General features: G+C 33.6%; 3 protein-coding genes across 6 annotated transcripts; 2 read left to right on the plus strand and 1 right to left on the minus strand.

Annotated features, from left to right (window-relative positions):
- Nucleotides 1-1,187: 1,187 nt before the first annotated feature.
- On the plus strand, nt 1,188-8,212 carry LOC123888836 (beta-amylase 7-like). Of its 3 annotated transcripts, none has more exons than XM_045938026.1 (11): nt 1,188-1,530; nt 2,049-2,650; nt 3,051-3,341; nt 4,152-4,229; nt 4,465-4,668; nt 4,763-4,957; nt 5,402-5,566; nt 5,885-6,145; nt 6,862-7,080; nt 7,275-7,494; nt 7,910-8,212. In XM_045938026.1, the coding sequence occupies exons 2-11, from the start codon at nt 2,192-2,194 to the stop codon at nt 7,936-7,938; spliced, it is 2,121 nt and encodes a 706-aa protein (XP_045793982.1). In that variant the 5' UTR covers nt 1,188-1,530; nt 2,049-2,191; the 3' UTR covers nt 7,939-8,212. The 3 variants fall into 3 exon arrangements, with proteins under 3 accessions (XP_045793982.1, XP_045793980.1, XP_045793981.1); XM_045938024.1 differs by having other exon boundaries at nt 1,197-1,530; nt 1,969-2,650; XM_045938025.1 differs by having other exon boundaries at nt 1,197-1,530; nt 2,081-2,650.
- A 5,375-nt stretch (nt 8,213-13,587) lies between these two features.
- LOC123890176 (acyl-CoA thioesterase 2-like) lies at nt 13,588-20,045 on the plus strand. 2 transcript variants are annotated; one of them, XM_045939727.1, is made up of 17 exons: nt 13,588-13,778; nt 13,897-13,989; nt 14,488-14,555; nt 14,738-14,813; nt 15,891-15,937; nt 16,050-16,175; nt 16,326-16,403; nt 16,483-16,570; nt 16,883-16,995; nt 17,869-17,931; nt 18,014-18,069; nt 18,186-18,290; nt 18,511-18,567; nt 18,989-19,090; nt 19,225-19,273; nt 19,535-19,603; nt 19,731-20,045. In XM_045939727.1, exons 1-17 carry the CDS (start codon nt 13,763-13,765, stop codon nt 19,806-19,808), a joined length of 1,284 nt encoding a protein of 427 aa, XP_045795683.1. In that variant the 5' UTR covers nt 13,588-13,762; the 3' UTR covers nt 19,809-20,045. The 2 variants fall into 2 exon arrangements, with proteins under 2 accessions (XP_045795683.1, XP_045795682.1); XM_045939726.1 differs by having other exon boundaries at nt 13,618-13,778; nt 14,738-14,819.
- A 1,364-nt stretch (nt 20,046-21,409) lies between these two features.
- Nucleotides 21,410-24,489, minus strand: LOC123893206. Its single transcript, XM_045943137.1, has 3 exons — nt 24,264-24,489; nt 22,349-22,403; nt 21,410-22,059 (listed from the first exon to the last, which is right to left on the minus strand). Exons 1-3 carry the CDS (start codon nt 24,426-24,428, stop codon nt 21,791-21,793), a joined length of 489 nt encoding a protein of 162 aa, XP_045799093.1. The 5' UTR covers nt 24,429-24,489; the 3' UTR covers nt 21,410-21,790.
- Between the last annotated feature and the right edge of the window lie 491 nt (nt 24,490-24,980).

The raw sequence follows: 24,980 nt of genomic DNA on the forward strand, positions 1-24,980 counted from the left end.
TATTTGAAAACATTTTATGGACCAATGAGAGTTAGACAACAACTCTGAACTAATAGTTGGCTTGTACTTCTCAAGGACAATTTGATGAACATTCTCCCATGTCATTTCTTACGAAGAAGGAAGCTAGTTGTATTTTTGCAAGCACACTTGAATAGTAACTGGATAAGAAGCTTCAACTGTTTTCTTCTGCTCTTAATAGCTACCTCGAAGACCAAGCAACAACCTCTTTGATCTAGGCCAAATATCAGCAAAATTCTGGAGAACGTTGCGAGAATGTTGTTTTTAGACAACTTTTTGCACATTCTTTTATCATCCATATCCCGCTGTCTACAAAAGTTATACTTTGAATATAACTATTATTTTGCAACGTCTTTCCTTAGAGAGCAACGATTAACAACTTGATACAACTCGTCCTCATGAGTTTAACTCAGTTGGTAGGGACATCACACTATATGTGCAGGATCCCGGGTTCGAACTCGGGTCACTCCACTTATTCACCTTTAAAGCAGATTTCCTAGCCATTAAGCTAATTGACAAAAAAAAACAGCTTAATACAACTCTTGTATGCTCACATTCACGCTCATCATTTATAAATCTTGAAGAACAATCTGAGAATGTTTCTATAGTGTTACTCTCTTTCATCAACTTTATTTGATCTATCTTTTGAAGGAACAACGACTAGATTTTGGCTCCACATCAGGCATACTTGGAGGCCACGCAACTCAGAGCAAACGACTTCTATAAATAGCATACTTGGGTGCCTTTAAAGAGGAAGAGTTTACACTACAACATTCATTCTACACTTGTCTTTACTGTACAAGTTTTCAAGCTCTTCTTTAACCACTCTCACTCCTAGATCTCTGAATTAAATACTTGGATCAGTATACTATCGAGTGAACTGAGTGCACTTATGTTAAGCTTCTCAACTTGATTGAATTTTATTCGTAAACTTGTGATCCAACAACTCTTTGTAAAAGAAAGATTGACTTAGTCAATATGTAACTATTGATTGAGTGACACATTTGTATAGTCCGTAAGGCTGAGGCAGGGAAAATATTGGCTCAAGTCCGTAAGTAACTTTAGGTTATTTTAAAATCACCAAAAAAGAATCTCTATATTTTTTTAGACATTATGAAAAAAAAAAAAAAAATTTAATCAATAAACCAAGTGATTTAGTTTGTTTTTTTAATTTACACGTGCACCTCGCAAACACGCTCGTCTCCGCACACTCGACACGAGCGAGAACCCTACCTCGTGAGACGCATCTCGCATGCTTCACTCGCACGCTCGCTTCCATTTCCCCGCCGGCCAGATTTCACCTCTTTCTTGCCGCCGGATCTTCCCGGAGCCGCCGTCATCCTCTCCGGATCTAGATCCTCCAGGATTCCTCTCATTTTCTTCCGATCCGAGCTGGAACTCCGCGCCGATCGCCGGGAATATCGGTATACGACGGAGCTCTCGAGGATCTTGCAAGGAAGAGACCGATCGACGGGGAATTTCATTAATTTAATCATGATCTCGATCTCGAAGGTAACCTCGAGCTGATTTATGATGAATCCACGCGATATTTTCATTTTTTTGTATTTCTTTTTTTTGCTGTGGTTTTGGATAGGAAAAAGATGCATTGTTAAAATACTAATTGTGGTACATTTAGAGTAGCTATGTTTTTTTTGGTATGGAAGCTTAAAATGATTTTGGGGAAGAGAAAATATTATGGAAAATGTTAAACAGTGTCCCCGGCACTAGTTCATGATATTAAAATGGAAATTTTATCTGGTAAATTGTGCATTCAATGGCTTAAATATGTAAAAAGTTATCATCTCTCATCGTTAATTTTGTCATTTGTTTCCTTTTTTAGTATGCTGGACACTGTTTAGCATGACCCATTATGGAAAAGAAAATTACATATACTAATTACATATACAAAAGTATCCTATTTTGATATTTTCTTTTTTTTTTTTTTTAAAGAAAATTACCTACGAAGGCTTAATTTAATTTAAGCGATTTAAGGAAAGAGTGCATTTTCACCTGGGTGCGTTATTGTGCAGCCAGTGGAATTCATTTGGACATGATTTTTTAGGTTTTAAATGGAGGCCATTGATAAATTTTGATGGATTTGGACATCAACAGAATCCCTAGGATATTTATGAATTAGATTGAATTGAATTATTGAGAGTTTAGATTTGGGATTATGGCAACTGATATGCAAAGGCTGGTTGGAATGAGTGAGGATGATGAAGAAGAAATGGGAATGGGTATGAAAGGCGGGGATGACGAGGATGAAGATTATGAGGAAAATGGAGGTGTGCTTGGAAATGTTTCAAGGATGGTAGAGATTGATGGTGGGAGTGGGATGGGAACTGGAGCTGATGGTGACAGTAGGTTTCAGCAGCACCACTTGTTTCAAGAGCAAGTAGGCTCTCCGGGTGGAGGCACTCGAAGATCTAGACCGGTAGAAGAGAAAGAGAGAACAAAGCTAAGAGAGAGGCGCCGGAGGGCTATCACTGCAAGGATCTTGGCAGGGCTTCGCAGGCATGGAAATTATAATCTTAGAGTTAGGGCTGACATTAATGATGTCATTGCTGCTCTTGCAAGGGAAGCTGGATGGGTGGTTCTTCCAGATGGAACTACATTTCCCTCAAGATCTCAGGTAATTATCTGTTAAGACTTAAAGCTGCATTTTGTGACTTTTGGTGTGCATCCGCTGGCATCCTTTGCTGTTTTTCGACGAAGGGGGGGGGGGGGGGGGGGGGGGGGGGGGGGGGGGACTACGGCCTTATAATTTTTTCTGCACTTTGTTTACTCTTCAAAAAACCCTAATCAACATTTGTTTTGGATGGCTCCATTGTTTAGAAAATATTTAACTTCAGTAGTGTAGACATTAATTATATGTACTTATAAATGTCTTATTACCATTTTGTATCTGCAAATCTTTTTTTTTTTTACGGTTGTATCTGCAAATCTTATTACTGTTGTTTATCTGCAAATTTCAGTTCTGATAAATCTCAGAAAAACTCCCACATTGGAACCTTTTCTTCTCAACCTTACAGGGTCAGATGCCTGCTGGTGGCAATTCTGCAGTTGTTACTTCGTCATCATCCCATGTGCCTTCCCAACAGCCACCATCTGTTTCCCTCAAGGGGGTTGCTTCTGACTATGGCAGCCCTTTAGAGTATAATGCATGTCCAATGAAAGGTGTTTTCGTACCAGCTCCATCTCCATCTCCTTATGATCTATCCTCAAGTTCCCAGTCTCAAACATCTATGGTGGGGGATGGTGAAGCTCAGAGAGACAATCCTCCTGTGGTTGGTGGTTCAATAGATACCATTAATGAGAAGCAGGTATTTAATGAAGTTGATTGGCCTCTTATTGATTTGTTTTAGAATGATTGGCCTCTTACTGTTTGTTTTAGAAATAAGTTTTTTCCGGCTGCTGTTGTGATATGCTGATGGAATGATCTAGTAGCTACGTTATTCTTTCTTTCCATATCAATATCAAAATTTCACTCATGCATTTAATAAGCAGAGCATGTTAATTGACTTTTAATGAATAAATTACGTATTGAAAATTTCAAATCTTACTTGCTTTGTGAATTTTATCTGCACTGTCAATGTGACCCACTTGACCTCTTTCATATTTTTCCAAATTAATCCATTAGATGTGCTACAAGGATTGGGAAATAAAAGGATAAACACATGGGTGAGGTCCATGAGGGGTACATAATAGAAATTAAAGAGAAAGTTTATGTTGTTTTAAGCATAAAGAATTTTGAGCTGGTGAAGACTTGTGGGGGGTGAACTCATTTGGGGAGAAGGAGAATATAGGAGGGAAGGATAGATAGTTTATGGTAGGCATGGATTTAGAGGAATAAGTGGAATGACTTTAGGCTAGAGGTTCTGTTCTAATGCAGAACTCTAGATTTATCTCTTATTTTTCTCCATTTTCTGTTCTTGTAGTAAGTGCTAATCTCCACAGTGTTTATCATTGAAAATCAGTCCCTATAGTTTTTTTTTTTTTTTAAATGATAGCGCAACAAGAAGGATTATCCAAAACGGCATGTTGTTCCTTTTTTATTTTGCATATAATTTCAATATGGTGCCATAAGCAGGCAAGTCTCTCGGCATTGTTTTACGTCTTTTTATTTTTTGCAGATTGTTGACATTCCACCCAGATTATCAGAACGTGATTTTGCTGGGACCCCATATGTTCCTGTTTATGTGATGCTGCCGGTGAGCTATGATTTTATTCTTATTTTTCATTTTCTTTTCAGTTCTGTTTCTTGGTTTCTTAAAATGCCTGTAGTAAGTAGTTATGCTTAAAAAATATATTGGTCTTTTTAATATATTGTTTGGGATTTTTTTTAAATGTATGTTAAGCGAAATAAATAATTTCTCTTATTGGAAATTATCTTTATACGCCAGTTAACATCATATACCATATTCTATCTATCTATATGTTTGACAGTTGGGGGTGATCAATATTAAATGTGAGCTTGTTGATCCGGATGGTCTACTAAAGCAGCTGAAGGTGTTAAAATCAGCAAATGTTGACGGTGTTATGGTAGACTGCTGGTGGGGAATAGTGGAGGCACATGCTCCACAAGAGTATAATTGGAATGGTTACAAGAGACTCTTTCAAATGGTGCATGAGCTTAAGCTTAAGTTGCAGGTGAGTTTTGTAAGCTACTTTAATCATTGTGGGTAACTCTCTTGCTGATTCAGTCTGGCTTTCATAGTGAGTTGTCTTGTTTACATTTGGCTAGGTTGTCATGTCTTTTCATGAATGTGGAGGCAATTTTGGTGATGATGTTTGTATTCCATTACCCCATTGGGTTGCTGAAATTGGTAGGAGCAATCCAGATATTTTTTTCACAGATAGAGAGGGAAGACACAACCCTGAATGTCTCTCTTGGGGAATAGATAAGGAACGTGTTTTGAGAGGTCGGACTGCTGTGGAGGTAATAACGACTTTATAATACAACTATGACAACTATTGTTGTTTGTTTTAGTTGTTGTTTGCTTCTGTTGTTATTAACAACTATTGTTGTTGTTGTTGTTGTTATATTATTATTATTATTATTATTATTACTACTACTACTACTACTAGTCTACTACTGAATGCATTTAGTATGAAATGGATTTTTGCGTATGGTAATGAAATGTCATCAGTGTAGACATCTGTAAACCGAGCTTGAAGTAATTATTAAATCATGATGGAAAATGCTTTAATCCCTCCTATATTACATATTATGGTGTTAGCCATAAATCACATTTCCTCTGAATAGATTCATTTGAATTATTTATCAGATGCTTTTCAAGAATGTGAGAGGAGACATGTTTTCCGTTTTATGTTATACAAATAAAATTAAGGCATGCCATTTGTGTATTGTACTCTTTTTTAGGTTTATTTTGATTTCATGAGAAGTTTCCGGATAGAGTTTGACGAGTATTTTGAGGATGGCTTCATCTCCATGATTGAAGTTGGACTAGGTCCATGTGGAGAGCTAAGATACCCATCTTCTCCTGTAAAGCATGGCTGGAGATATCCTGGTGTTGGTGAATTCCAGGTAATTGTTTCCTTAAATATACTTTTTTATTAAAATTCAAGGTTTTTTTTTCTTCTTTTCTCAAGTGTATTAATTTTTTTTTTATCGAAATCTGATAATTTTCAGATTCAGTTTTTCATTGTGAATGCCTCCTTTGCTCAAATATCTGCGTTCCAGTAAATTCTTTTAACCAAGAAAATCCTCATTATGCTGAGCCCCATCTCTCTGTCTTTTATTCTTCACTTATAGTTGCTAATGTCCTTTTGCCTATGCATACACCTCAGAGGCTCAAATACCTTTTTAATCAATTTGCTCATCATCTTTTTCACTTCTGTGCAGTGCTATGATCGGTATATGTTGAAAAATCTTAGGAAAGCAGCAGAAGCAAGAGGGCACACTATTTGGGCAAGAGGGCCAGATAATGTGGGCACCTATAATTCTCAGCCACACGAAACAGGTTTCTTTTGTGATGGGGGTGATTATGATGGCTTCTATGGTAGGTTTTTTCTCAATTGGTACTCTCAGGCTTTAGTTGATCATGGAAACCGAGTACTTTCTCTGGCAAAATTAGCTTTTGAGGGATCCTGCATTGCTGCAAAGGTAAGATAATCAAAATTGTAATGTGAAGATAATTTTGTGATCTGTTAGAAAAATAGCTTCTTGAATTGTTTTCTTTATCATTAAACTTAATGAATTTTTGCTGATTCCACCTTTATGATTATGGCTTCGGCTGTTGTTTGTTTAGGAATGAGAGAGAGAGAGAGAGAGAGAGAGAGCTCTGGTAGCACCTATTGCGAAAAATGGTTTGAATCTCAATTTAGGCATGTGTGGAGGAGGCCTATAGAATCCGCAGCAAGGAGAGTAAGATGGAGGATAACCTAATTGCTAGAGGCAATGGAAAACCAAGAAAAACTATAAGAGAAACTATCAATTAAGACCTAGAAGTCAATGGTTTTGATAAAAATATGATAGAGCATTATGACGTAATTTGTTCCATGTAGCTGAGCCCATTTGTCGCATAAAACTAGCATGGTGTTAGAAAATAACTTCTAGTAATACATTTTTGGGTCAAAATATTCTCTACATAATATTACTTTTTCGATAATCTTCACAAAAACAACTCTCCTAAACTAATACATTTTTTGAACATTACTGTCCCTCAATGTAAAAACTAGATTTGTAAAATCAATGCTACAGTAATGCTTGCCCTATTAGGTACTTCATTTTTAGTTTTTGCAGGTGTGCCATGGCCTTGTGCAATCTATTTGATATGTTCTAATTTCTATACAATTTGATATGTTTTAATTTCTATACAGCTATCAGGTATTTACTGGTGGTACAAGACTGCTAGTCATGCTGCTGAATTAACTGCTGGGTATTATAATCCATGCAATCGTGATGGCTATGCTGCAATTGTTGCAATGTTAAAGAGAAATGGAGTTAGCTTAAACATTGCTTGTGTTGACCTGCACACATTGAATCAACATGAGGGTTTTCCGGAGCCATTTGCTGATCCTGAGCGATTAGTTTGGCAAGTTAGTATTTAATACTTAAGTTTATCTTCTATATAATTTGTTTCTTATATAAGCAATTACATTAGGAAGAAAGTAATAGAAAATTGGTCTTTGTTGTTCTATACTTCTATTACAGAAAAAATTAGGATGTGCCAAATACATTATAGTATAAAAGTTGTATGATCTAAAATACACATTGTGGTTATGCATTGCAGGTGTTGAATGCCGGTTGGGATGTTGGACTTCCCGTTGTCAGTGAGAATTCACTTCCTTGCCTAAACAGAGTTAGCTATAACAAGGTTTTGGATAATACCAAGCCCATGAATGATCCAGATGGAAGGCACTTTTCATCCTTTACATACCTGAGGCTCAGTCCACTTCTGATGGAACGTCAAAACTTCATAGAGTTTGAACGTTTTGTCAAGAGAATGCATGGTAAGTTGCTGCAAGAAAGTTTTAAATGTATCTCTAGCCTCTTCTTATTTGTAAAATAATATGTTAAGGAGAAACCTTTATCTGACTTTAATTGAATGAATGATCATGTGTCACTTAGAACCTTTCTATTCCAGACTCTGTTGTCCAATTAGAAATTTGGAATTCCCAAATTTCTTTAATAAACATAGTTCAGTAACTTAACCACTTCAGTTTCATTATTGGCTCCCACTGATAGTGTCCTTTGATCTCCATGCATTCCATATCCAGTACCTAACCTTTTACAGCTAATCATAGCATGAACCTATTATCTGATTGGGTTTGGAATAATTTTATAAGTTAAACAGCATCAAATGAGTTTTAATATCAGTTAACAGTAGCATGTTTTTAGTGATGATCGTGTCTTTTCTCGCTGCAGGAGAAGCTGTTCTTGATCTTCAGGTATAACTGGCAGAAAAGAGAATCTTGTGTTGTGGAGTTTATATTTATAGTTCCCCCAACAAAGCGGTTGGGGTATCCTGATACAGATTAGGAAAATAGAATTGTCACTTGCGACAGCACATACTAGTTAATCAAGTAGTTGGTTAGGATAGATTTTTTTTTTTTTTTTTTGTGGATTCAAACTCGTAGAATAGAATCTGGATGTAAAATTTGTCCATACATTGTAACTAATTGTGACCTGTATTAGCTACTACACATTGACCTCTCCAATTTTTGCAAATTGTATCAGTATAGTAGTAATCTAGTAGAGAGAGTGTGATATGCTAGTTTGTCACAATTATAGATTTGATTGAGCAGATGACATTGTTTTTTAACAAAATTGGGGAAGTGGAAAATTTTTATTATTAATTCAAGGGGCATTATTGACGGGTGTGGTTATGGTGCATAAGCCCAAACTTATGCACTATGCATAAACTTGCTTCATACACCCACCATATTTGCTTCTTACACCAAAAGTCAACCAAAGGTCAGCCCAAGCCCAAAATTAGGCAATCCATTACTCGCGCGCCCTCCATATACTACCTCATTACTTGCGCCCCCCTTTTGCTTAGCGCACCCCCCAATTTTTTTTCCTTTTTCTCCTAGATTTCTTGTGAGCCCCCCAATTTTTTTCTTCCCCTAGATTTCTAGCGCGCCCCCAATTTTTTTCCCTCCTCCAAACTTCTAGCGCACCCCCCCAAATTTCTAGCGCGCCCCCCCTTTTCCAATTAAATAATAACTTTTGTTCCTTTGAAGTATATATTATAAAAATTCATTTTTAATTAATTTTTGTCATACACCCCCTCGAAGCCTAACATAATAACGAATGATTCATGTATATATAAAGCATACTTGTCAAACATACAATTTAATTTTAAGTTTTATCAATCATAATCACAATATAAATAAAATTTCATGCATTAATTACATATATATATATATATATATATATATATATATATATATATATATATATATATATATATATATATATATATATCGATTTTTCTTTACAATAAAGAAATGATCGAATCCAATATCTCATGCATACTATCCAAATTTTTTTCAACTAAACTAACCCTAATTGCTTTATATGATTTTTTGCTTTATGTAGCATGGTTTTGTAAAATGGTTATGTGATGTTTTACTTAATAACAATGGTTTCAATGTATAACATCTTGACACTAATGCCCATATGAAACCATTTAACTAAAATAATGGTTTCAGTGTATAACGCTATGAAACCATTTAACTAGACTAATGGTTTCAGTGTATAACATCTTGAAACCAAATAACAAGACTAATGGTTTCAGTGTATAACGCTATGAAACCATTTAACTAGAATAATGGTTTCAGTGTATAACAGTATGAAACCATTTAACTAGACAAATGGTTTCAGTGTATAACATCTTGAAACCAATTAAAAGGACTAATGATTTCAATGTATAACATCTTGGCACTAATGCTCATATAAAACCATTTAACTATAATAATGGTTTCAGTGTATAACAGTATCAAACCATTTAACTAGACAAATGGTTTCAGTGTATAACATCTTGAAACCAATTAACAAGACTAATGGTTTCAGTGTATAACATCTTAACACTAATGCTCATATAAAACCATTTAACTATAATAATGGTTTCGGTGTATAACGTCATGAAACCATTTAACTAGACTAATGGTTTCGGTGTATAACGGTATGAAACCATTTAACTAGACTAGTGAGAGTGGGCATGGACGCGCGTCACTGTTCATTATCTTCCTCACCCATTTTCTGCAGAAACGGGTCACGACGACTCGGTTCGTCGACCCGGTTCGTTCTCCCTCAATAATCAACGAAACTCGACGTTCTTTATACCGTTTTGATCGTCGTTCGATTTTATGAATGTTTCCGGTATTAATTTTTGAAATCGGTGATCGAATCGCATGTAAAATGTGGCCGAAATTGAGCAAGCAAAAATATAAAGTTATTTAGTTATGATTATTACATGTGTAAAATCATCTGATGGCTGTAAATGACTTATGCACCATACATAAGAAAATGCTTATGCATATTAACTATTGTCATTATTGACCACTTTACAACATCCTTGACGAGATTCAATCTCGACAACTTAAGGTTACAAGATTAAGCTCTTGCCACCTCAAGGGTCTGATTAATTACTTAAACAATAGTACAAGACAAAACATGACAAAATAGTATTATACATAACATGACAAAATAGTACAAGACAAAACATAATTTTGTACCGACGAGATAAAGATTTTTAGATTTTATGTTGGAGAATAAAAAAGGCATTTTGGTATTTTGGTAGTTTGTAATTTGGACAAAAAGTTAGTTAAAGTTATTCCATAGTTCAATTAGGGACAAAAATGTCCAGTCTTTTGCTATTTATTTTGTTCAGTCTTGTGATTAGTTTCTAAATCAAAATAGGGTATAAAAAATGTTGTTCAGTTTTCAATTTTTCAGCGGATCAAATGCATTCCAAGTGTGTGACATTGTTTTTCATCATGTGTCTAATGAAAAACTTGGCAAACCCCTAACATAAAAATCTTAATTAAGTTATAAACTTCTATGGTTACAATAAGCAATACCGACACAAGCTTGTGATAACTCGAATTACCGTGATTACTTAATTATAAAATACTTATTTTAAATAATGTGTACATGTAATAATTGTCTTCAATGAGTAAATACCTAAGTCTTTGAAATTATAATAAAATATCTATCAAGTGGTTCACTTTATTGATATTTTAAAATGGTTGATGAAATTGTAAAATTTTAATCAAATTTGTCTCTTTGTTGGTATTTGTCCGAACTAGAATGACATTAAATTGATAATAGGGGTGAATTTGAAAACAAGTGAATGATGCAAAAATACAGTTTCCAGTTGATGATCTTTTATTCCTAGTTGATTTTGTGATTAGGGATATGAATGAAAACTCTGAAGTTTCGCTCCTTCTTGGAAGACCTTTCTTGGCAATCAGTCGAGCTATAATTGATGTTGATTGTTGAACTAGGTGAACTCAAATTAAGTTTCATAATGAGGAGGTAAGTTTTAATGTTTTTGAAGCCACGCGTCATAAAAAAGAGAATACTTGATACTACGGAATTGATTTTATTAATGAAATACTTGAAAAGAGTCAAAAATAGAGTCACCTAGTATGTCTATTGATCAGGTAACTAGTATCCGGACCCGTGCCAGGCACGGGTTAAAAATTGAGTATAAAAATTAACATTTTATAGGAAAAGAAGAGATAGGACAAAATATGGAAATAATGAAAAATGTACACCAACTAGAAACATGTGAAATAGCTAGGTGGCCAAAACAATACGAGTATCTTACTTTGGAGCCTAGGACCCCCCATAGTTGAGGGTGTGTCATCACCCAATGGTTTAGAATTGAAAGAACTGGCAACACATTTGAAATATGTATTTTTGGGTGATATGAAGATACAACCGGCCATCATTAGCAATTCTCTCGCACCTCTTGAAGAAGAAAAATTACTAAGAGCATTGAGAAAACACAAAGAGGCTTGGGTGGAATATATCAGATCTAAAAGGTATATGTCCAGCCCATTGTATGCATGAGATTAAATTAGAAGAAGAATTCAAGTCAGGCGTCCAACCCTAACGACGATTAAATCTGTCAATGAAAGAAGTAGTGAAGAAGGAGATTCTCAAATTACTTGGAGCAGGAATGATCTACCCCATCCCTAACAATTCATGGGTGAGCCCAGTTGATGTGGTTCCAAAGAAGGGAGGAATGACAGTCATAAAAAATGAGAAGAACGAGTTAATTTCATCTTGTACAGTAACTAGGTGGCAAATGTGTATTGACTACCGGTGGCTACATCCGACAACAATGAAATATCACTTCCCATTATCCTTCATGGACCGGATGCTAAAAAGGTTAGCCGGTCAAGCTTATTATTGTTTTATAGATGGATACTCAGGATATAATCAAATAGTTGTTGACCATGCCGACCAAGAGAAGGCTACCTTCACTTGTCCTTACGGGGTCTTTGCTTATCGAAGGATGCCCTTTGGTCTATGCAATGCCCCTGCTACTTTTCAAATGTGCATGTTTTCTATCTTTTCTGGCGATTTTTCTGGGTTCAGTAATCTCTTATTTCCTTTGATAATTGCCTTGGTCACCTTGATGCTGTTTTAAAAAGATGTGTTGAAACAAACCTTGTTTTAAATTGGAAAAAATGTCATTTTATGTTAACTGAAGGTATTGTTTCAGGTCATAAAATTTCTAAAAAAGGCATTGAGGTTATGGGATAACCATTATTTGTCACTGATACATTCAAAACTAGATAAATATATGTTATTCATAATTATAATCAAATTCATTCATTTAATTTATAAAAAAAAAATCATTTAATAAGTTTCACAAGAAATAATACAATAGTTTCATTTATATTTTAACAATATTATATAACAAATTTTAAAATATTTTATTCTAAATAAATTTTCTACCTTAATATAAAGACAAACTTAAATATCGAATAAAAGTCAATAGATCCATACGAATGCATTGAGCTTTAAACTAGTTAAATATGATTATTTTAAGTTTTTAGTGCTTAAAAATTCATATTTAATTATTTTTTGTTAACGCATAAATTTTTGTAGGAAAAATTCTTGTAATATTATAAACACATGAACAATATAACTTTTTTATTTGTTTTATAAACAACAATATAACTCATTAAATAAAACGTAAGCTACACATGAATTAACTTGAAAGGCAAAAACTAAAAACAAAATTTAAAATCTATACTATATAAACTTGGTTTTTGAAGTAGCCTTTTTTTCTAATTCCTATAATACCCTTAACGGTTTTTTTTTATAAAAAAAACTCTTCTTAACTTCTACATTTTTTCAAAACTATTATTAACTTCTATTTAATAACTTCTATCTTAATAATTTCTACCCTAAAAAAATAACATTTATACTTTTTTGTTTTCATCAAATCATTTACATTTTTTAACACGTTTTTGTTTTCATAAAATCGGATCACACAGACGGGCATCGAACGTGTCCGTCTGGCAACTAGTATTTATAATGGTATACCCATTATTTTTTTTACGGTTGTATGTCAACTACTTAATTCAAAGCGAGAATGAATTCTCTATTTTTTTTCTATTAATTTTTTTTCGATTTTTTTGTTTTACATCTGGTTCGTTTGTTACAAATTAAAAAAAAAATAGTGATTTTGATGTAAAATAATTTAGAGATTAGTTTTTAGAGATTTTTAGAAAAGTTGAATTTACTTTATGTTTGTTTATTATAATAAAAATCATTTTTTTAAATAAAATAATTTTTAGTTTGTTTGGATACAATTTATAAAAGTAATTTTTTTTTTTTTTTTTTTTTTTTTTTTTTTTTTTTTTTTAATTACAAATAATTTTATTCTTTTAGCATTTTTTTCTCTAAAAATCTATTATTTTATAAGCTACTCTTAGTAGTTTTTCATTTTTAGCTATTTTCTAATTATTTTTAACTTCTAATTATTTTAAAAATCTGTAATAATCAGAACTGATTATTTTAATAAAAAAATTGATTTTTTTCTAAAATAAACCACATTTTTCCATTTTTCAAATTTCAATAGATGTGGACTTTTCAGTATAATGGATGCTCCCTCCATTATGCACTCTAGATTATAAATTTACAATATTTAATTATTTATTTATTTATGTCATCTTTAATTTTTGTTGTAATCACTTATCTCTCGTTTTATTCTTGATCTTAGAAAAAGCGTAATTTTCAATCCATTCTCTAATGGCGAAGGAAGAAGGTCATCCTTACCGACAATATTTCTTTCCTTTCATTTCTTCATACTTCGATTTTACTTTTTTTTTTTTTTTTTTTTTGAATTTCTGTTAGGATCACTCTTTTGTTTCATCTTTTTGCAGTGTTCGAGTTTCTCGGTTGTGTCCCTTTGCTTCAGAGGCTTCCTAGATCATCTTTACGGAACATTTCTCAACTTGTCATTCTCAAAAACTATGGTAATTACTAATTACTAATCAGATTTTCATTATTTACTTTGTTTTGTTGTTCAATTGAAATTTATGCAATGAATTGTTTGCGAGCTAACCATTAATCTTGATATGTCACAATAACATATGAGATGATTTTCAAGTTTTAATATTTTTTTATGGGGAAAATTCGTATTCATTATAATAATCTGATCACTTGTCCACGGTAGACCCACTTGTGAAGGTGGTTCACCGTAGCATTAACCATTATTTGCGAGTTAAGTTTTTTGCAACTAAAAGAGCATGTAGGTGCGGTGTCCGACACATATGATAATTATATTCAATTATTTCATTTTCTGAATTATTACTTGTGTCAATGTACCAGTGTCGTGCCTAGTGTCGTGTTGTTTATACGTGTCTATGTCATATTGATTCATAGGAAGATATGTTTGATTTAAGGGACAGTTGGTTGATGAACTATTGAATGCATTAATGTTTTCAATTCTTGAATGGTTGGTTCCTGTGTAGAGCCGGGAGAGTATGTTGTTCGTGATGGAGAGCCTGGAGAGGGTCTTTACTTCATTTGGGAAGGAGAGGTATGCTCTTTATTTTTCCTTCATGTTATATTTCAGAATTCATCATAATTGAAAGGGAGTAGTGTATGTATCATCTAATGGTTATGATGGATAATGGGGTGTTAAGATTTTATTTATTTATGCAATACTATTCTTTAATATTTTAGAGTTTTGTGCTTAACGTTCGGTTTCTTGGTTTGCAGGCTGAGGTTATTGGATCTGGTCTTGCTGATGATCAAAAGGATCTAGAATTTCAACTGAAAAGATATGACTATTTTGGTATTGGTAACTCTAGCCTTAATTCTTATGCAGCTATGCTCAAAACTGCTCTTTATTTTTTGTGTTTTCCCTTCATTTCAAACGGTATAGTCTTGTTTGGTGTTTCTGTCATCATGGATTTGTTATTCTTAATTATGTTTGTTAGCATATGTTAGGTTTCTGGGTAGTTAAAAGCATAACAGATTTTAGCTTTAGCTTTAGTAGAATGATCTAGAAAAAAAGGACATAAGAGTAAAAAACACTGCAGACATGCGGATATGGCAGATTTTATAAATAACCCCCCCTAGAATAGAACAAATATTTTTAGTATAAAGATAATATAAATATATAATCTGAATTAAGAAGAGATAATAAATATTTTAAAAGTTAGCATGGGTAACTGTAAACAAAACAAAATGCTAATATTTCTCTATGAGGAATGCTAGCATCAAACTGTTTAACATACTCTCTATGGTGCATTTTTAAAAAGTCAACGTGCCCTTTAAAAAGTGCAATGGAATTATGAGGCAAGCATGTGAAATATTTTCTTTGAAACAGATCAATCATAAAGAATGTATTATAAAGAGTGTTTAAAAGATTGTATTGCTCTCATTCTTCTTTATCTAGTTAGTGCGGTATTCTAGTTTTTAACATATTAGTATTAGTATTCGAAGATTGTTAACCTCTTTCCTTATGGCTTCTAGATTTCGTAACATTGCCCAATTTGTTTCCTTAGTTATGGCCTCTAGATTTCATAACATTGTCTAACCCATTTCCTTATTTAATTAGTATCAGAAGTATATTACTAGTATAATAGGTTTTGGTACTCTGTAATTTGACACTCAATTATACACAAGAGAAAGTAGTTTAACATACCCGTCTCTCTATTTTCAACAATACTCTGCACTGGAAATATGGACGTTAGTTAAAATTTCTTTAGTCAAATAAACGAGGTTTCACTGGTCTAAAATGCATAGGTTTTTTGTTATTGATATTTTTGTTTAGAGTTTCTTTGTTACATAAAATGCACGAGAGATATTACCTTAAACTGCTTCATAACTTTAATTACAGAAGGTAATGTGAACTTGTGACTTGCAGGTTTATCAAATGCAGTTCACCATGCTGATGTTGTAGCTTTGACTAAGGTTCCCCTTTTTGGTTTATTATCCTACTGCCTTCCAATATCAACATGATATACTTGTAAATAAAATGTTACTTACAATCCTATAGCAACTATTTTTTTGTTTGCTGTGTCAGCTATCCTGCCTAGTGCTGCCCCATGAGCACTCGACACTGTTGCAGCCAAATTCTATCTGGAGTGCAGAAAAATCTCTTGAGACATGCTCACCTGTAGAGCATATATTGCATTTGGAACCAATAGAGGTACTCAGCAACACATATGATATAGTATAATTGATACATGTCACTAGAGAAGGAAATATTATTGTCTTGGCGTACCTTTGATAATAAGTAGTAAAACACTGAATTTCCAATAATTAAGCCTTATATCTTTCCGCTCTTTCTCTTTGGAAGGTAGATATTTTTCAAGGAATAACCCCACCAGATGCTCCAAAATTTGGGAAGGTTTTTGGGGGACAGCTAATTGGACAGGTATGATAAAACTTCTTTATCTTCTTCTTATAGCAATTTCTAAGGGTTGACTTCTTATGACGTAATGCGTAATCCCCAGGCATTGGCTGCGGCATCAAAGTCTGTTGATTGTCTTAAAGTTGTTCATAGCTTGCATGTGTATTTTCTTCTCGTGGGGGATTTTAACAGTAAGATGTTTAATCACTGAACTTTGTTGACAGTGCTCTGAATCCTCTGATGTAACTCCCTTTTTCTGTATTGGTAGAATAGCTTCAACCGCTCATATTTTGGATGGATTGGTTGGATAGTAGATACGCTGTTCATATTTTATTTAACTAGAATAAAATATATTGGTGTCGGTGTCCTATATTTTTTACTTTAGAAGTGACGTGCCCGGTGTCCGTGTTTATAGGTTATGAGTACTGGTAATATATTTTTTACTTTAAAATATATTTGTTTGTGTATACTTGTTATATATTTTGTGCACTTTCCTATTCCAGTACCAATTCTATATAAAGTTAAGCGTCTGCGCGAAGGGAAGAGCTTTGCTACGAGGAAAGTGGATGCAATTCAAAAGGGAAACATCATATTCACTTTGCTGGCTTCATTTCAGGTAATCCTCATTCTTTTTGACTTGGAGTTTGATAATTATTCAGTCATTTTTATTTATTTGTTTAGCTGCGGATCAGGTCAAGTTATGCACTCTTCTTGTTTCATATAAGCATTTTCTTATTATTCTTTCGTTTTTTGGAAGTATATGTTAGTGTTATTTGTGGATGATGATAGAACCCTCAACCTCCTTAACTCCTCCACTCCAACCGCCGAGCCAACCTTCATTTTCTTATCATTCTTAAATGAATATTGTATAATAACAGAAAATTTTAGTATTGAGGACAAACAGTTATCTTTAACTTAATATTTCAGACTAGTTACTGTTGGGAATTAAAAGATGAAATGTCATTTGAAGGACCACCCAGATATTGCAACTATATAGATGGGCATCCCTATATTCTGCTTTTTGGTATAAAAGAAATTTATATATTTATATATACTGTTATGTATGATTGGATTTATTCCTAATAGGGATAGAAATTTTGGTGCAATTTGAACCATCGGTAAATGAGATGCTGTCTAGCATTGTCAATTCAATAGTAAGAATATAAATCTATGATGGGTATCTCTTCTGCTTCAGTTTTTTCAGAGAAACTATATCAAACCATTAAGAGATATATTTAGAGGTAAACAGTCTATCTTTGAAGTTAATACATGATATAGAGTTACGGTGTGATCTATGTTATCAACCCCATCTAGTGGGATATGGCTCGGTCACGATTACAAAATATAACACGGTTGATGTAGCTTTGTCTTTAGCTGTTTTCATTTTGATTGGTATGCGTTCTTTTAGCATATATACTCTAATACTGGTTGAGAAATTTTACTTTACATTCTAGTTACATTTAATTTTGTTATTATCTTAATTCTACAGAAAGATGAATTAGGATTTCAACACCAGGAAGTGTCTATGCCATCTGTCCCTGCCCCAGACCAGGTAAGTAGTAAAGTTATATTCAATAAAAAAAGGCTAAATTTGCTAGGAATTTTGGAGTACTAGTTTTTGCTCTCTGTTATAGCTTCTATCATTGGAAGAGTTACGAGAGCAACGTCTTACTGACCCTCGTCTTCCAAGGTAAGATTTATTATTTCATGCAATAATTTCCTATATTTGTTTATTTAGTTCAACTCCAGATAATTGTGTGCGTATGATGATTTTCTATGCCATATTTACAAATTTATTTGCTTCAGAACTTACCGGGCCAAAGTTGCTACAGCTGAGTTCATTCCCTGGCCCATAGAGATACGATTCTGTGAACCTAGACCAACAACAAATCAGACCAAGTCTCCTCCTAGGTTAGCTGGGTGCTCTCTGTCCCAATTTTTTCTTACATTTATTTATACCAGTTTTTTATGGAAGATTTGGAAGGAGGGGAAAGGAAAGCATGAGTGTACCTTTGGGAATACAGCTATCCTTTTCCTTCCTTTCTCTGTAAATCATTTTCACATAGCCTCAATATCTGGGATTCTTAATGGTATTACATATTACCTAAACTTATTTAAAATTTAAATGCAGTTTGAGATACTGGTTTAGAGCAAAAGGAAAATTGTCGGATGATCAGGCCTTGCATAGGTACATACCTTTATCTACTGTTAGATATTCTTGTTTTGAAGGGTTGAGTGATATTGGCAAAATGCACGAACTAGGAGGGATTTTACTGATGCACTAAACTAGGAGCCTTGTGCTTGAAAGTGTTGGAGTTTATGTTAAAATTTGTGAAAATGGAGATTGAGGAAAATTTGATTTTATTGTGCATATGCATTTGAACCTATGTCAAAAACCAAATCCCAAAAGCTTTAGTTGCAAGTTACCAATGCATAGGCCAATTTACTTTGCTGAAATTCAACTCTTACATTAAAGAGTCAAAGATCATAATTATAAGTTATAACCACTTGGACAAGGGACTCTGATACACATCTAGACCAAATATCCAAAAAGTTTAAACAATTGGCTTATCAATGGTATTATATCAAATAATTGGTTTGTATTGCAGGTGTGTGGCAGCATTTGCTTCTGATCTATTATTTCTTCAAGTAAGTGTGAATCCCCACCGTCGGGTGGGTTTAAAGACACGTGCTGTAAGTTTGGACCACTCGTAAGTGTCATAGTCCTTTTGGTTGTACAATAGGTTATTTATATATTAAAATAATAACGTGTGAGGCGTGCTTAGAAAGTTTTCAAGCTTTCTAGCCTATGTGTTTGATGTTTCTATTTTCATTTTAATTTCAGCATGTGGTTTCACAGACCGTTAAGAGCTGATGACTGGATACTATATGAGGTTAGTGCCTTCATTATTTTGGGAAAATCTCAACATACAACAAAATTCTTGGTAAAAATTAAAAACAATTTTTAAGGAACAATTAAACTATCCAAGTTGATTATTTAAGTCAATAAATGGTTACTCATTGACCACATTTTGAATATCAATAAGTACTCAACTGGTCAAGTGCTTGACTTTTCCTAAATTTATTTTCACCAAATTTTGTTTGTGGTGTGTATTGTAAAGTTGTTGATACACCCAACCGAATTTGTTCTGCAGATATTTAGCCCTGCTGCCTTCAATGCGCGTGGCTATGTCACAGGCCGGATGTTCAATCAAAAGGGAGAGGTAAAGGATTAAATCACTTCATCTATTACCTTTATCTTCTTTTTCATATGTTGTGTGTATACTTCTGTCAGCATAAGATCCCTTTCTTTTCCCAGCTTGTCTAACTTCTTTCATTGTTAACTTGCAGCTTCTTGTTTCATTGGTTCAAGAAGGCCTGACAAGGAAGGAAATTCCCAAAAGATCAGCCACCAACTCTAAGTTGTGAAGTTTTGTCAAAAAAATAAATATAAACTCAAGTTTTAAACAGCTGAAAATTCATATGTCATGTGGTTCTCTTTTAGTTCTCTCTCTCTCTTTTACAAGTCTTATATAAAAAGTTTGATTAGCAATTCAATGATGGGTTATACATACTAAAAAAATGCCCTTATATTTTGTATAAGTTAAAATAATACGAATAGAAGGAAGGGTGATTATTGAAAATTCATTATATGTTTAAGACTCTGGGCCTGTTTGTTTCAGCTTTAAAAAAATGGATTTTTTCTTTGTATTTTTGAAAATAGATTTTGTAAAATCGTTTTTCAAAATATTACAAGTTTTTTTATATTCATTTTTTCTAAATTGAAACACTAATTTTGACATCATATAACATAAATACACATTATTGAAGATCAAAATATAGTCAAAATCACAATTTTTTCAAAAAGTTGTATTTCAAAAATGATTTTTATGAAAATCTATTTGAAATAGTTTCAAAATTAAGTGATTTTTTGAAATTTTGATATTCAAAAAAATTTCAATAAAATGATCAAATACCTAAAATAACATTTTAAGAATAACTATTTAAACCAAATTTTCATTTGAAGTTTTTATAAAAAAATTCTTTGTGAATTTTTTTTACTTAATATTATGTAATACTATAAGAATCTATTTTGAAAAAATCTATAACAAACAGACTCTCTATTGGATGTAGTCAGTACCCAATAGTAGTAGTAGTAGTAATAAAAAAACGTGATATGTACTTGTGCGATCATTTCTTATCATTTCGTATAATGATTTTTACTTATTTTTTTTAAAAAATAAAAAATAAAACAAGCTTTCTATGATTTTTACTTCTTCTGTTTAACAAATTATATGGTATTTACATTGAAAAATATTATTAACGTGCAACTCGTTACTGAATGTTTATTTGCTAAGAATAATAAAATAGACTTTGTATGCTACACTTTTTAACTACTTTCAATAATAGTAGTTTCTCATTTCTTGATCTCTGGTGGGGAGATGACAATCACTCTAGATGACGTGCAATATTTTTTGCATCTCTCCATTGAGGGATGTCACGTCTAATGGTATTGAACTGATGGTGACCTATTTTGTTGCAAGTCCCGTTGTCGCGTACCATGAATTCGCATATACTTGCGCAGCTCATGCTTGGTTTATATACTTGAAGACCCTGCTAGCCAACCACTAGAGATCTGCACGTCAAGTTGAGAGGGACGAAGATGTGGCAAGCATGTTAATCCGAGACCACGCCGTCAGAACATACTTGATTTTCTTGGTTGGCACCACCACCATATTCTCCAACAAAGCAAAAACTATGTTGACCTCAAGTACATTCTGTACTTAAGGGACCTTGCGTTCAACGCATATGCCTGGGACCCCGCAACACCAATGCCACCGTTCTGAAGTGCAAGTATTTGGCATTTTGGCAGGTTATGCTACACTGCTTCAGGTAAATATGTCACCAGAGTTTGACTGCATGGGAGACTATTTTTATTAATGCAGACAGATTCACTGCCTACATTGCAAAATCCGTTCGCAGTGTAGCCAACAAACTGTATTATCTAATTTTTTGCACACACTTCTACCTTCATTCATTGTGCCTTATTGTGGGCATCAATTCCACATATTGCAGCCAAAACATCCCATGGAATAACTGGAGTTCATGGTAAAAGAGCAACATAACTTGCATAAGATACAAAACATATCCTTTTTCAGTAAATATTTAATGGAAAAAAAAAAAAAAACAGCATGTGATTTTCTTTCAAGATGAAGTCCAACTGCTATTAAAAATATTACAGAGAACGTGCCTAGTCTCTTGCTGAATTTTTAAATGTTGATGAAACGAAGGACTTCATAAAAATATAGCAAGTTTATAGAAACTGATACACTACTTTTGGCTGAATGAATAGATGTTCCAATGGGATAGTTTGCGCATGAAGTCCTTGATTGCGCCATGGCACCAAAATATTACTCGGTCTTTTTTTGCAATCGAAATTGTTCCTTCGTCCTACCGTAATAGACAGAATCCAGGGCTGAAAAGGTGATGAAATTCCAGCCAAAAGCAGATCCTCCAATAATATATGTGCCTGATGTCTGACTGTCTTCGCCCACAGATGGTCGTGCAAATGCTTTCTCTACTTGAGTTTGCTCTGGAGACTTGAAACGTTGAGGTAGCTGCTTCAGAGAAACTACATCCGCTTTCATATCATTGTATACCTTCAGAACAATTTTCAGCTCTGCAATTAAAAGTTAAAATCAAAAGCATATTACAGTTCAAGGAACCGCAAAACTAAATATCATTTACAACACCTAATCTGAGTATAAGAAAGCTTAGACAAGGAGATGGTGTCATCAACAGGAACATGATTCTAGTTACATGCAGTCAGCATAACACATCCAACTCCAAGTAAATTTGGTGGACAGCCAAATATAAATAGACATAAATTTCATGCTGTTTTTCAATATGTCAGAAGTATAACATGTATATGTCATTTGAATTATGATTTGATAACTTGGTCAACTTACGGTCTCGAATTTCATGGGATGCCTTGCAATTTTTATAGTCAGGAGTTTGGAGAACCTTCAAGATTAAACAGAAATCATTAGGCACTTGTTATAGTATTAAAAAAAATAGTCATTCTATGTATCTAGTTGAACACATTCTTACTAGCTTCAAAGAAAACAACTTCACAGAAAACCTCTTTAAAGTTTATAACACATGACTTGGTTTGTTGGAAAGAAACTACATGCTATGTACATAGTAGTCCAGTACAACATATAGGCAATGCGTAACGGTACAACAAAGGTTGCAAGAGTTTATCATAATTAATGATGCATATACATCTTTGTAAGAGGAGCATGCACTTTGATAGAGACCTGAGTATGAGCGACATATGAAAATGGCTATTATTGTAATAAAGAGTATGGTGAGGTTATATGATAAATAATGAGGGGGTTAAGATGCTTAGTTGACAAGTTTGTTATGCATTAGTAGTATATATATAGTGAGGTGAGGGAAGTGTGGGATTATGGAAGATTTTTTATTGGAACCTTTATGGTTAGGCAAAGAATGAGTGTTCTCTTTCTTTGAGGACCTTAGCTCCAAGGGTAGATTGGAATTCATTTCCTTCTACATTTTATCTTTCATTTCGCTATTTTCCATTGTAAAAGCTTTTGCTCCATTTTCACTCGATAAACACATTATTTCATATAATTGCATTTTCGGGTTCCAACAATGGTCCGAGCTCCCGGATCCGACAGAGAGCCAGTGATGTCGACGAAGGTGGTTCCTAGATTCGACGGACCGGAAGATGGTTACTGGTGGCTGATCCAGTTAGATCGGTATTTTGAGGCCAACAGCTTTGAGAAGGAAGAAAGGTGGGATGGGTGACTGCATTTGGGTTGAGTGGGGATGCTTTTACCTGGTGGCTCTCTTGGAAGAAAGGTAAACAGGATGTCACGTGGAAAATGCAAATCTATAGAATTGTGTTTATTATCTGAAAATTGAGCAAAGCTCTTAAAATAGAAAAATGAAAAGATAAAAATAGAAAAATGAAAAGATAAAAATAGAACAAAGCTCTTCCAATCTACCCTTGGAGCTAAACTCCTCAAAGATTGAACACTCATTCTTTGCCTAACCATAATGGTTTCAACTAAAATATTCCATAATCCCACACTTCCCTCACCTCACTATATATATACTACTAATGCATAACAAACTTGCCAACTAAGCATCTTAACCCCCTCATTATTTATTATAAAACCTCATTATACTCTTCATTACAATAATAGCCATTTTCCTTTGTCGCTCAGGTCTCTATCACACTTGCAAGTTACAACTTACAACCATAAAATCTAAGAGCCGTAAATAAAGTGAAGTCCCAAAATTGTGCTGGATTAGCAGGTCAAATGTACCTTCATTTTATTTCATTTTCTTCTATAGAAAATAAGTACTTAAAACCAGCAAGTTTTTGCAGAGAAACCATGAAAACTACCCATCTCCTTGAAAACTTCATCCTTCATCCTAACAAACTTATTTGAATTTCATAAGTTACATCAACAAATTTTTGCATGGCATGTTCACAAGGGATCTAGATCCTCTAGAGCAGCCATTTTGCACACGAACGATCGTGATAACGGCTGCTATAGTAGTCAGTACAACCAGTGGCAGAGGTACAAAAATTTGTGTTTCACGTGTATTGATGAGTATTAATACTCTGAATTGGGTAATTAGAATTTCATTGACCAAAATTTGGAAATACCAAAATTAGCTTCTCAAATAAACGAAAATAACATAGTTCAAATCCCTAACAAGAGTATAAATTCAACTTTTTTCAGGAACATAACAAACAAGTTAAACCCATATAAGAAAACAAGAACCACACTAAAAAGAAGAGATTTTGAGATGATTTAGGAAAAATGGGGGTAGTGGTATATGTACCTGGATAAAATGGGGACGAAGGTCTCGAACAAGGGCACGAATCTTGAAGTAATTGGAATTGGAATTAGAATTAGAGTCGAGTGGTCTCTTCCTGGTTGTGGGAGTTTGAGTATGAAGAGTTTGTTGAGTTGCAGCAACAGCTACAGGTGCTTTTGGTTCTTCCATAGATGAAATGCAATGCTGTTTAGCTCTCAGAACAGTGGTTCTGGTTATATTATAAACACTTTTTACTTTTTACTCTTTTATATTATAGTGGTGTTTTCGATCAAAATACTAATGTTTGAACCAATGAAATCAGAAAATTGAAAATTATCAAATACACCCTTGAGTAAACTATCAAATACCATTTCAAATTTTAAAATTTGTCAAATACCTCATGAAATTTGGAAATAGTCAAATATTGCTTGAAATTAAAAAAAATTAAATCAAATTGTCCCTTCACACTACCAGTCAGAGTCCACGTCAGGGATAATTTGATTGACGTTTTATAATTTCAAGAGTATTTGCCTATTTTCAAATTTCGGGGGCATTTGACGAATTTTGAATTTTTAGCACAATTTACTCTACACTCCTCCTAAATTTGGGAAATGTTTATAAAATATCATTGCTTCATTTACTCCGTCTATTATGATGACGTGATATAAATGTATGTATTCTATACTATACATAAAGATTATATATTAGTTTTTGTGTGGACTTTTCATAATGCCAATAATA

The sequence above is a fragment of the Trifolium pratense genome, linkage group LG6 (assembly GCF_020283565.1).
Source record: "Trifolium pratense cultivar HEN17-A07 linkage group LG6, ARS_RC_1.1, whole genome shotgun sequence".
In the NCBI taxonomy this organism is placed as follows: Eukaryota; Viridiplantae; Streptophyta; class Magnoliopsida; order Fabales; family Fabaceae; genus Trifolium; species Trifolium pratense.

Excerpts from the sequence above, each read along its gene's own strand:
- LOC123890176 (XM_045939726.1), top strand. Across the intron at positions 16,176-16,325 it reads TGCATTTGGAACCAATAGAG|GTAGATATTTTTCAAGGAAT; the intron begins GTACTCAGCAAC and ends TCTCTTTGGAAG. Across the intron at positions 16,571-16,882 it reads TCTCGTGGGGGATTTTAACA|TACCAATTCTATATAAAGTT; the intron begins GTAAGATGTTTA and ends TTCCTATTCCAG.
- LOC123888836 (XM_045938026.1), top strand. The coding sequence starts at position 2,192 with ATGGCAACTGATATGCAAAGGCTGGTTGGAATGAGTGAGGATGATGAA. Across the intron at positions 2,651-3,050 it reads CATTTCCCTCAAGATCTCAG|GGTCAGATGCCTGCTGGTGG; the intron begins GTAATTATCTGT and ends TCAACCTTACAG. Across the intron at positions 4,669-4,762 it reads AGCTTAAGCTTAAGTTGCAG|GTTGTCATGTCTTTTCATGA; the intron begins GTGAGTTTTGTA and ends ACATTTGGCTAG.
- LOC123893206 (XM_045943137.1), bottom strand. The coding sequence starts at position 24,428 with ATGGAAGAACCAAAAGCACCTGTAGCTGTTGCTGCAACTCAACAAACT. Across the intron at positions 22,404-24,263 it reads TTCGTCCCCATTTTATCCAG|GTTCTCCAAACTCCTGACTA; the intron begins GTACATATACCA and ends TTAATCTTGAAG. Across the intron at positions 22,060-22,348 it reads ATCCCATGAAATTCGAGACC|AGCTGAAAATTGTTCTGAAG; the intron begins GTAAGTTGACCA and ends TTTTAATTGCAG.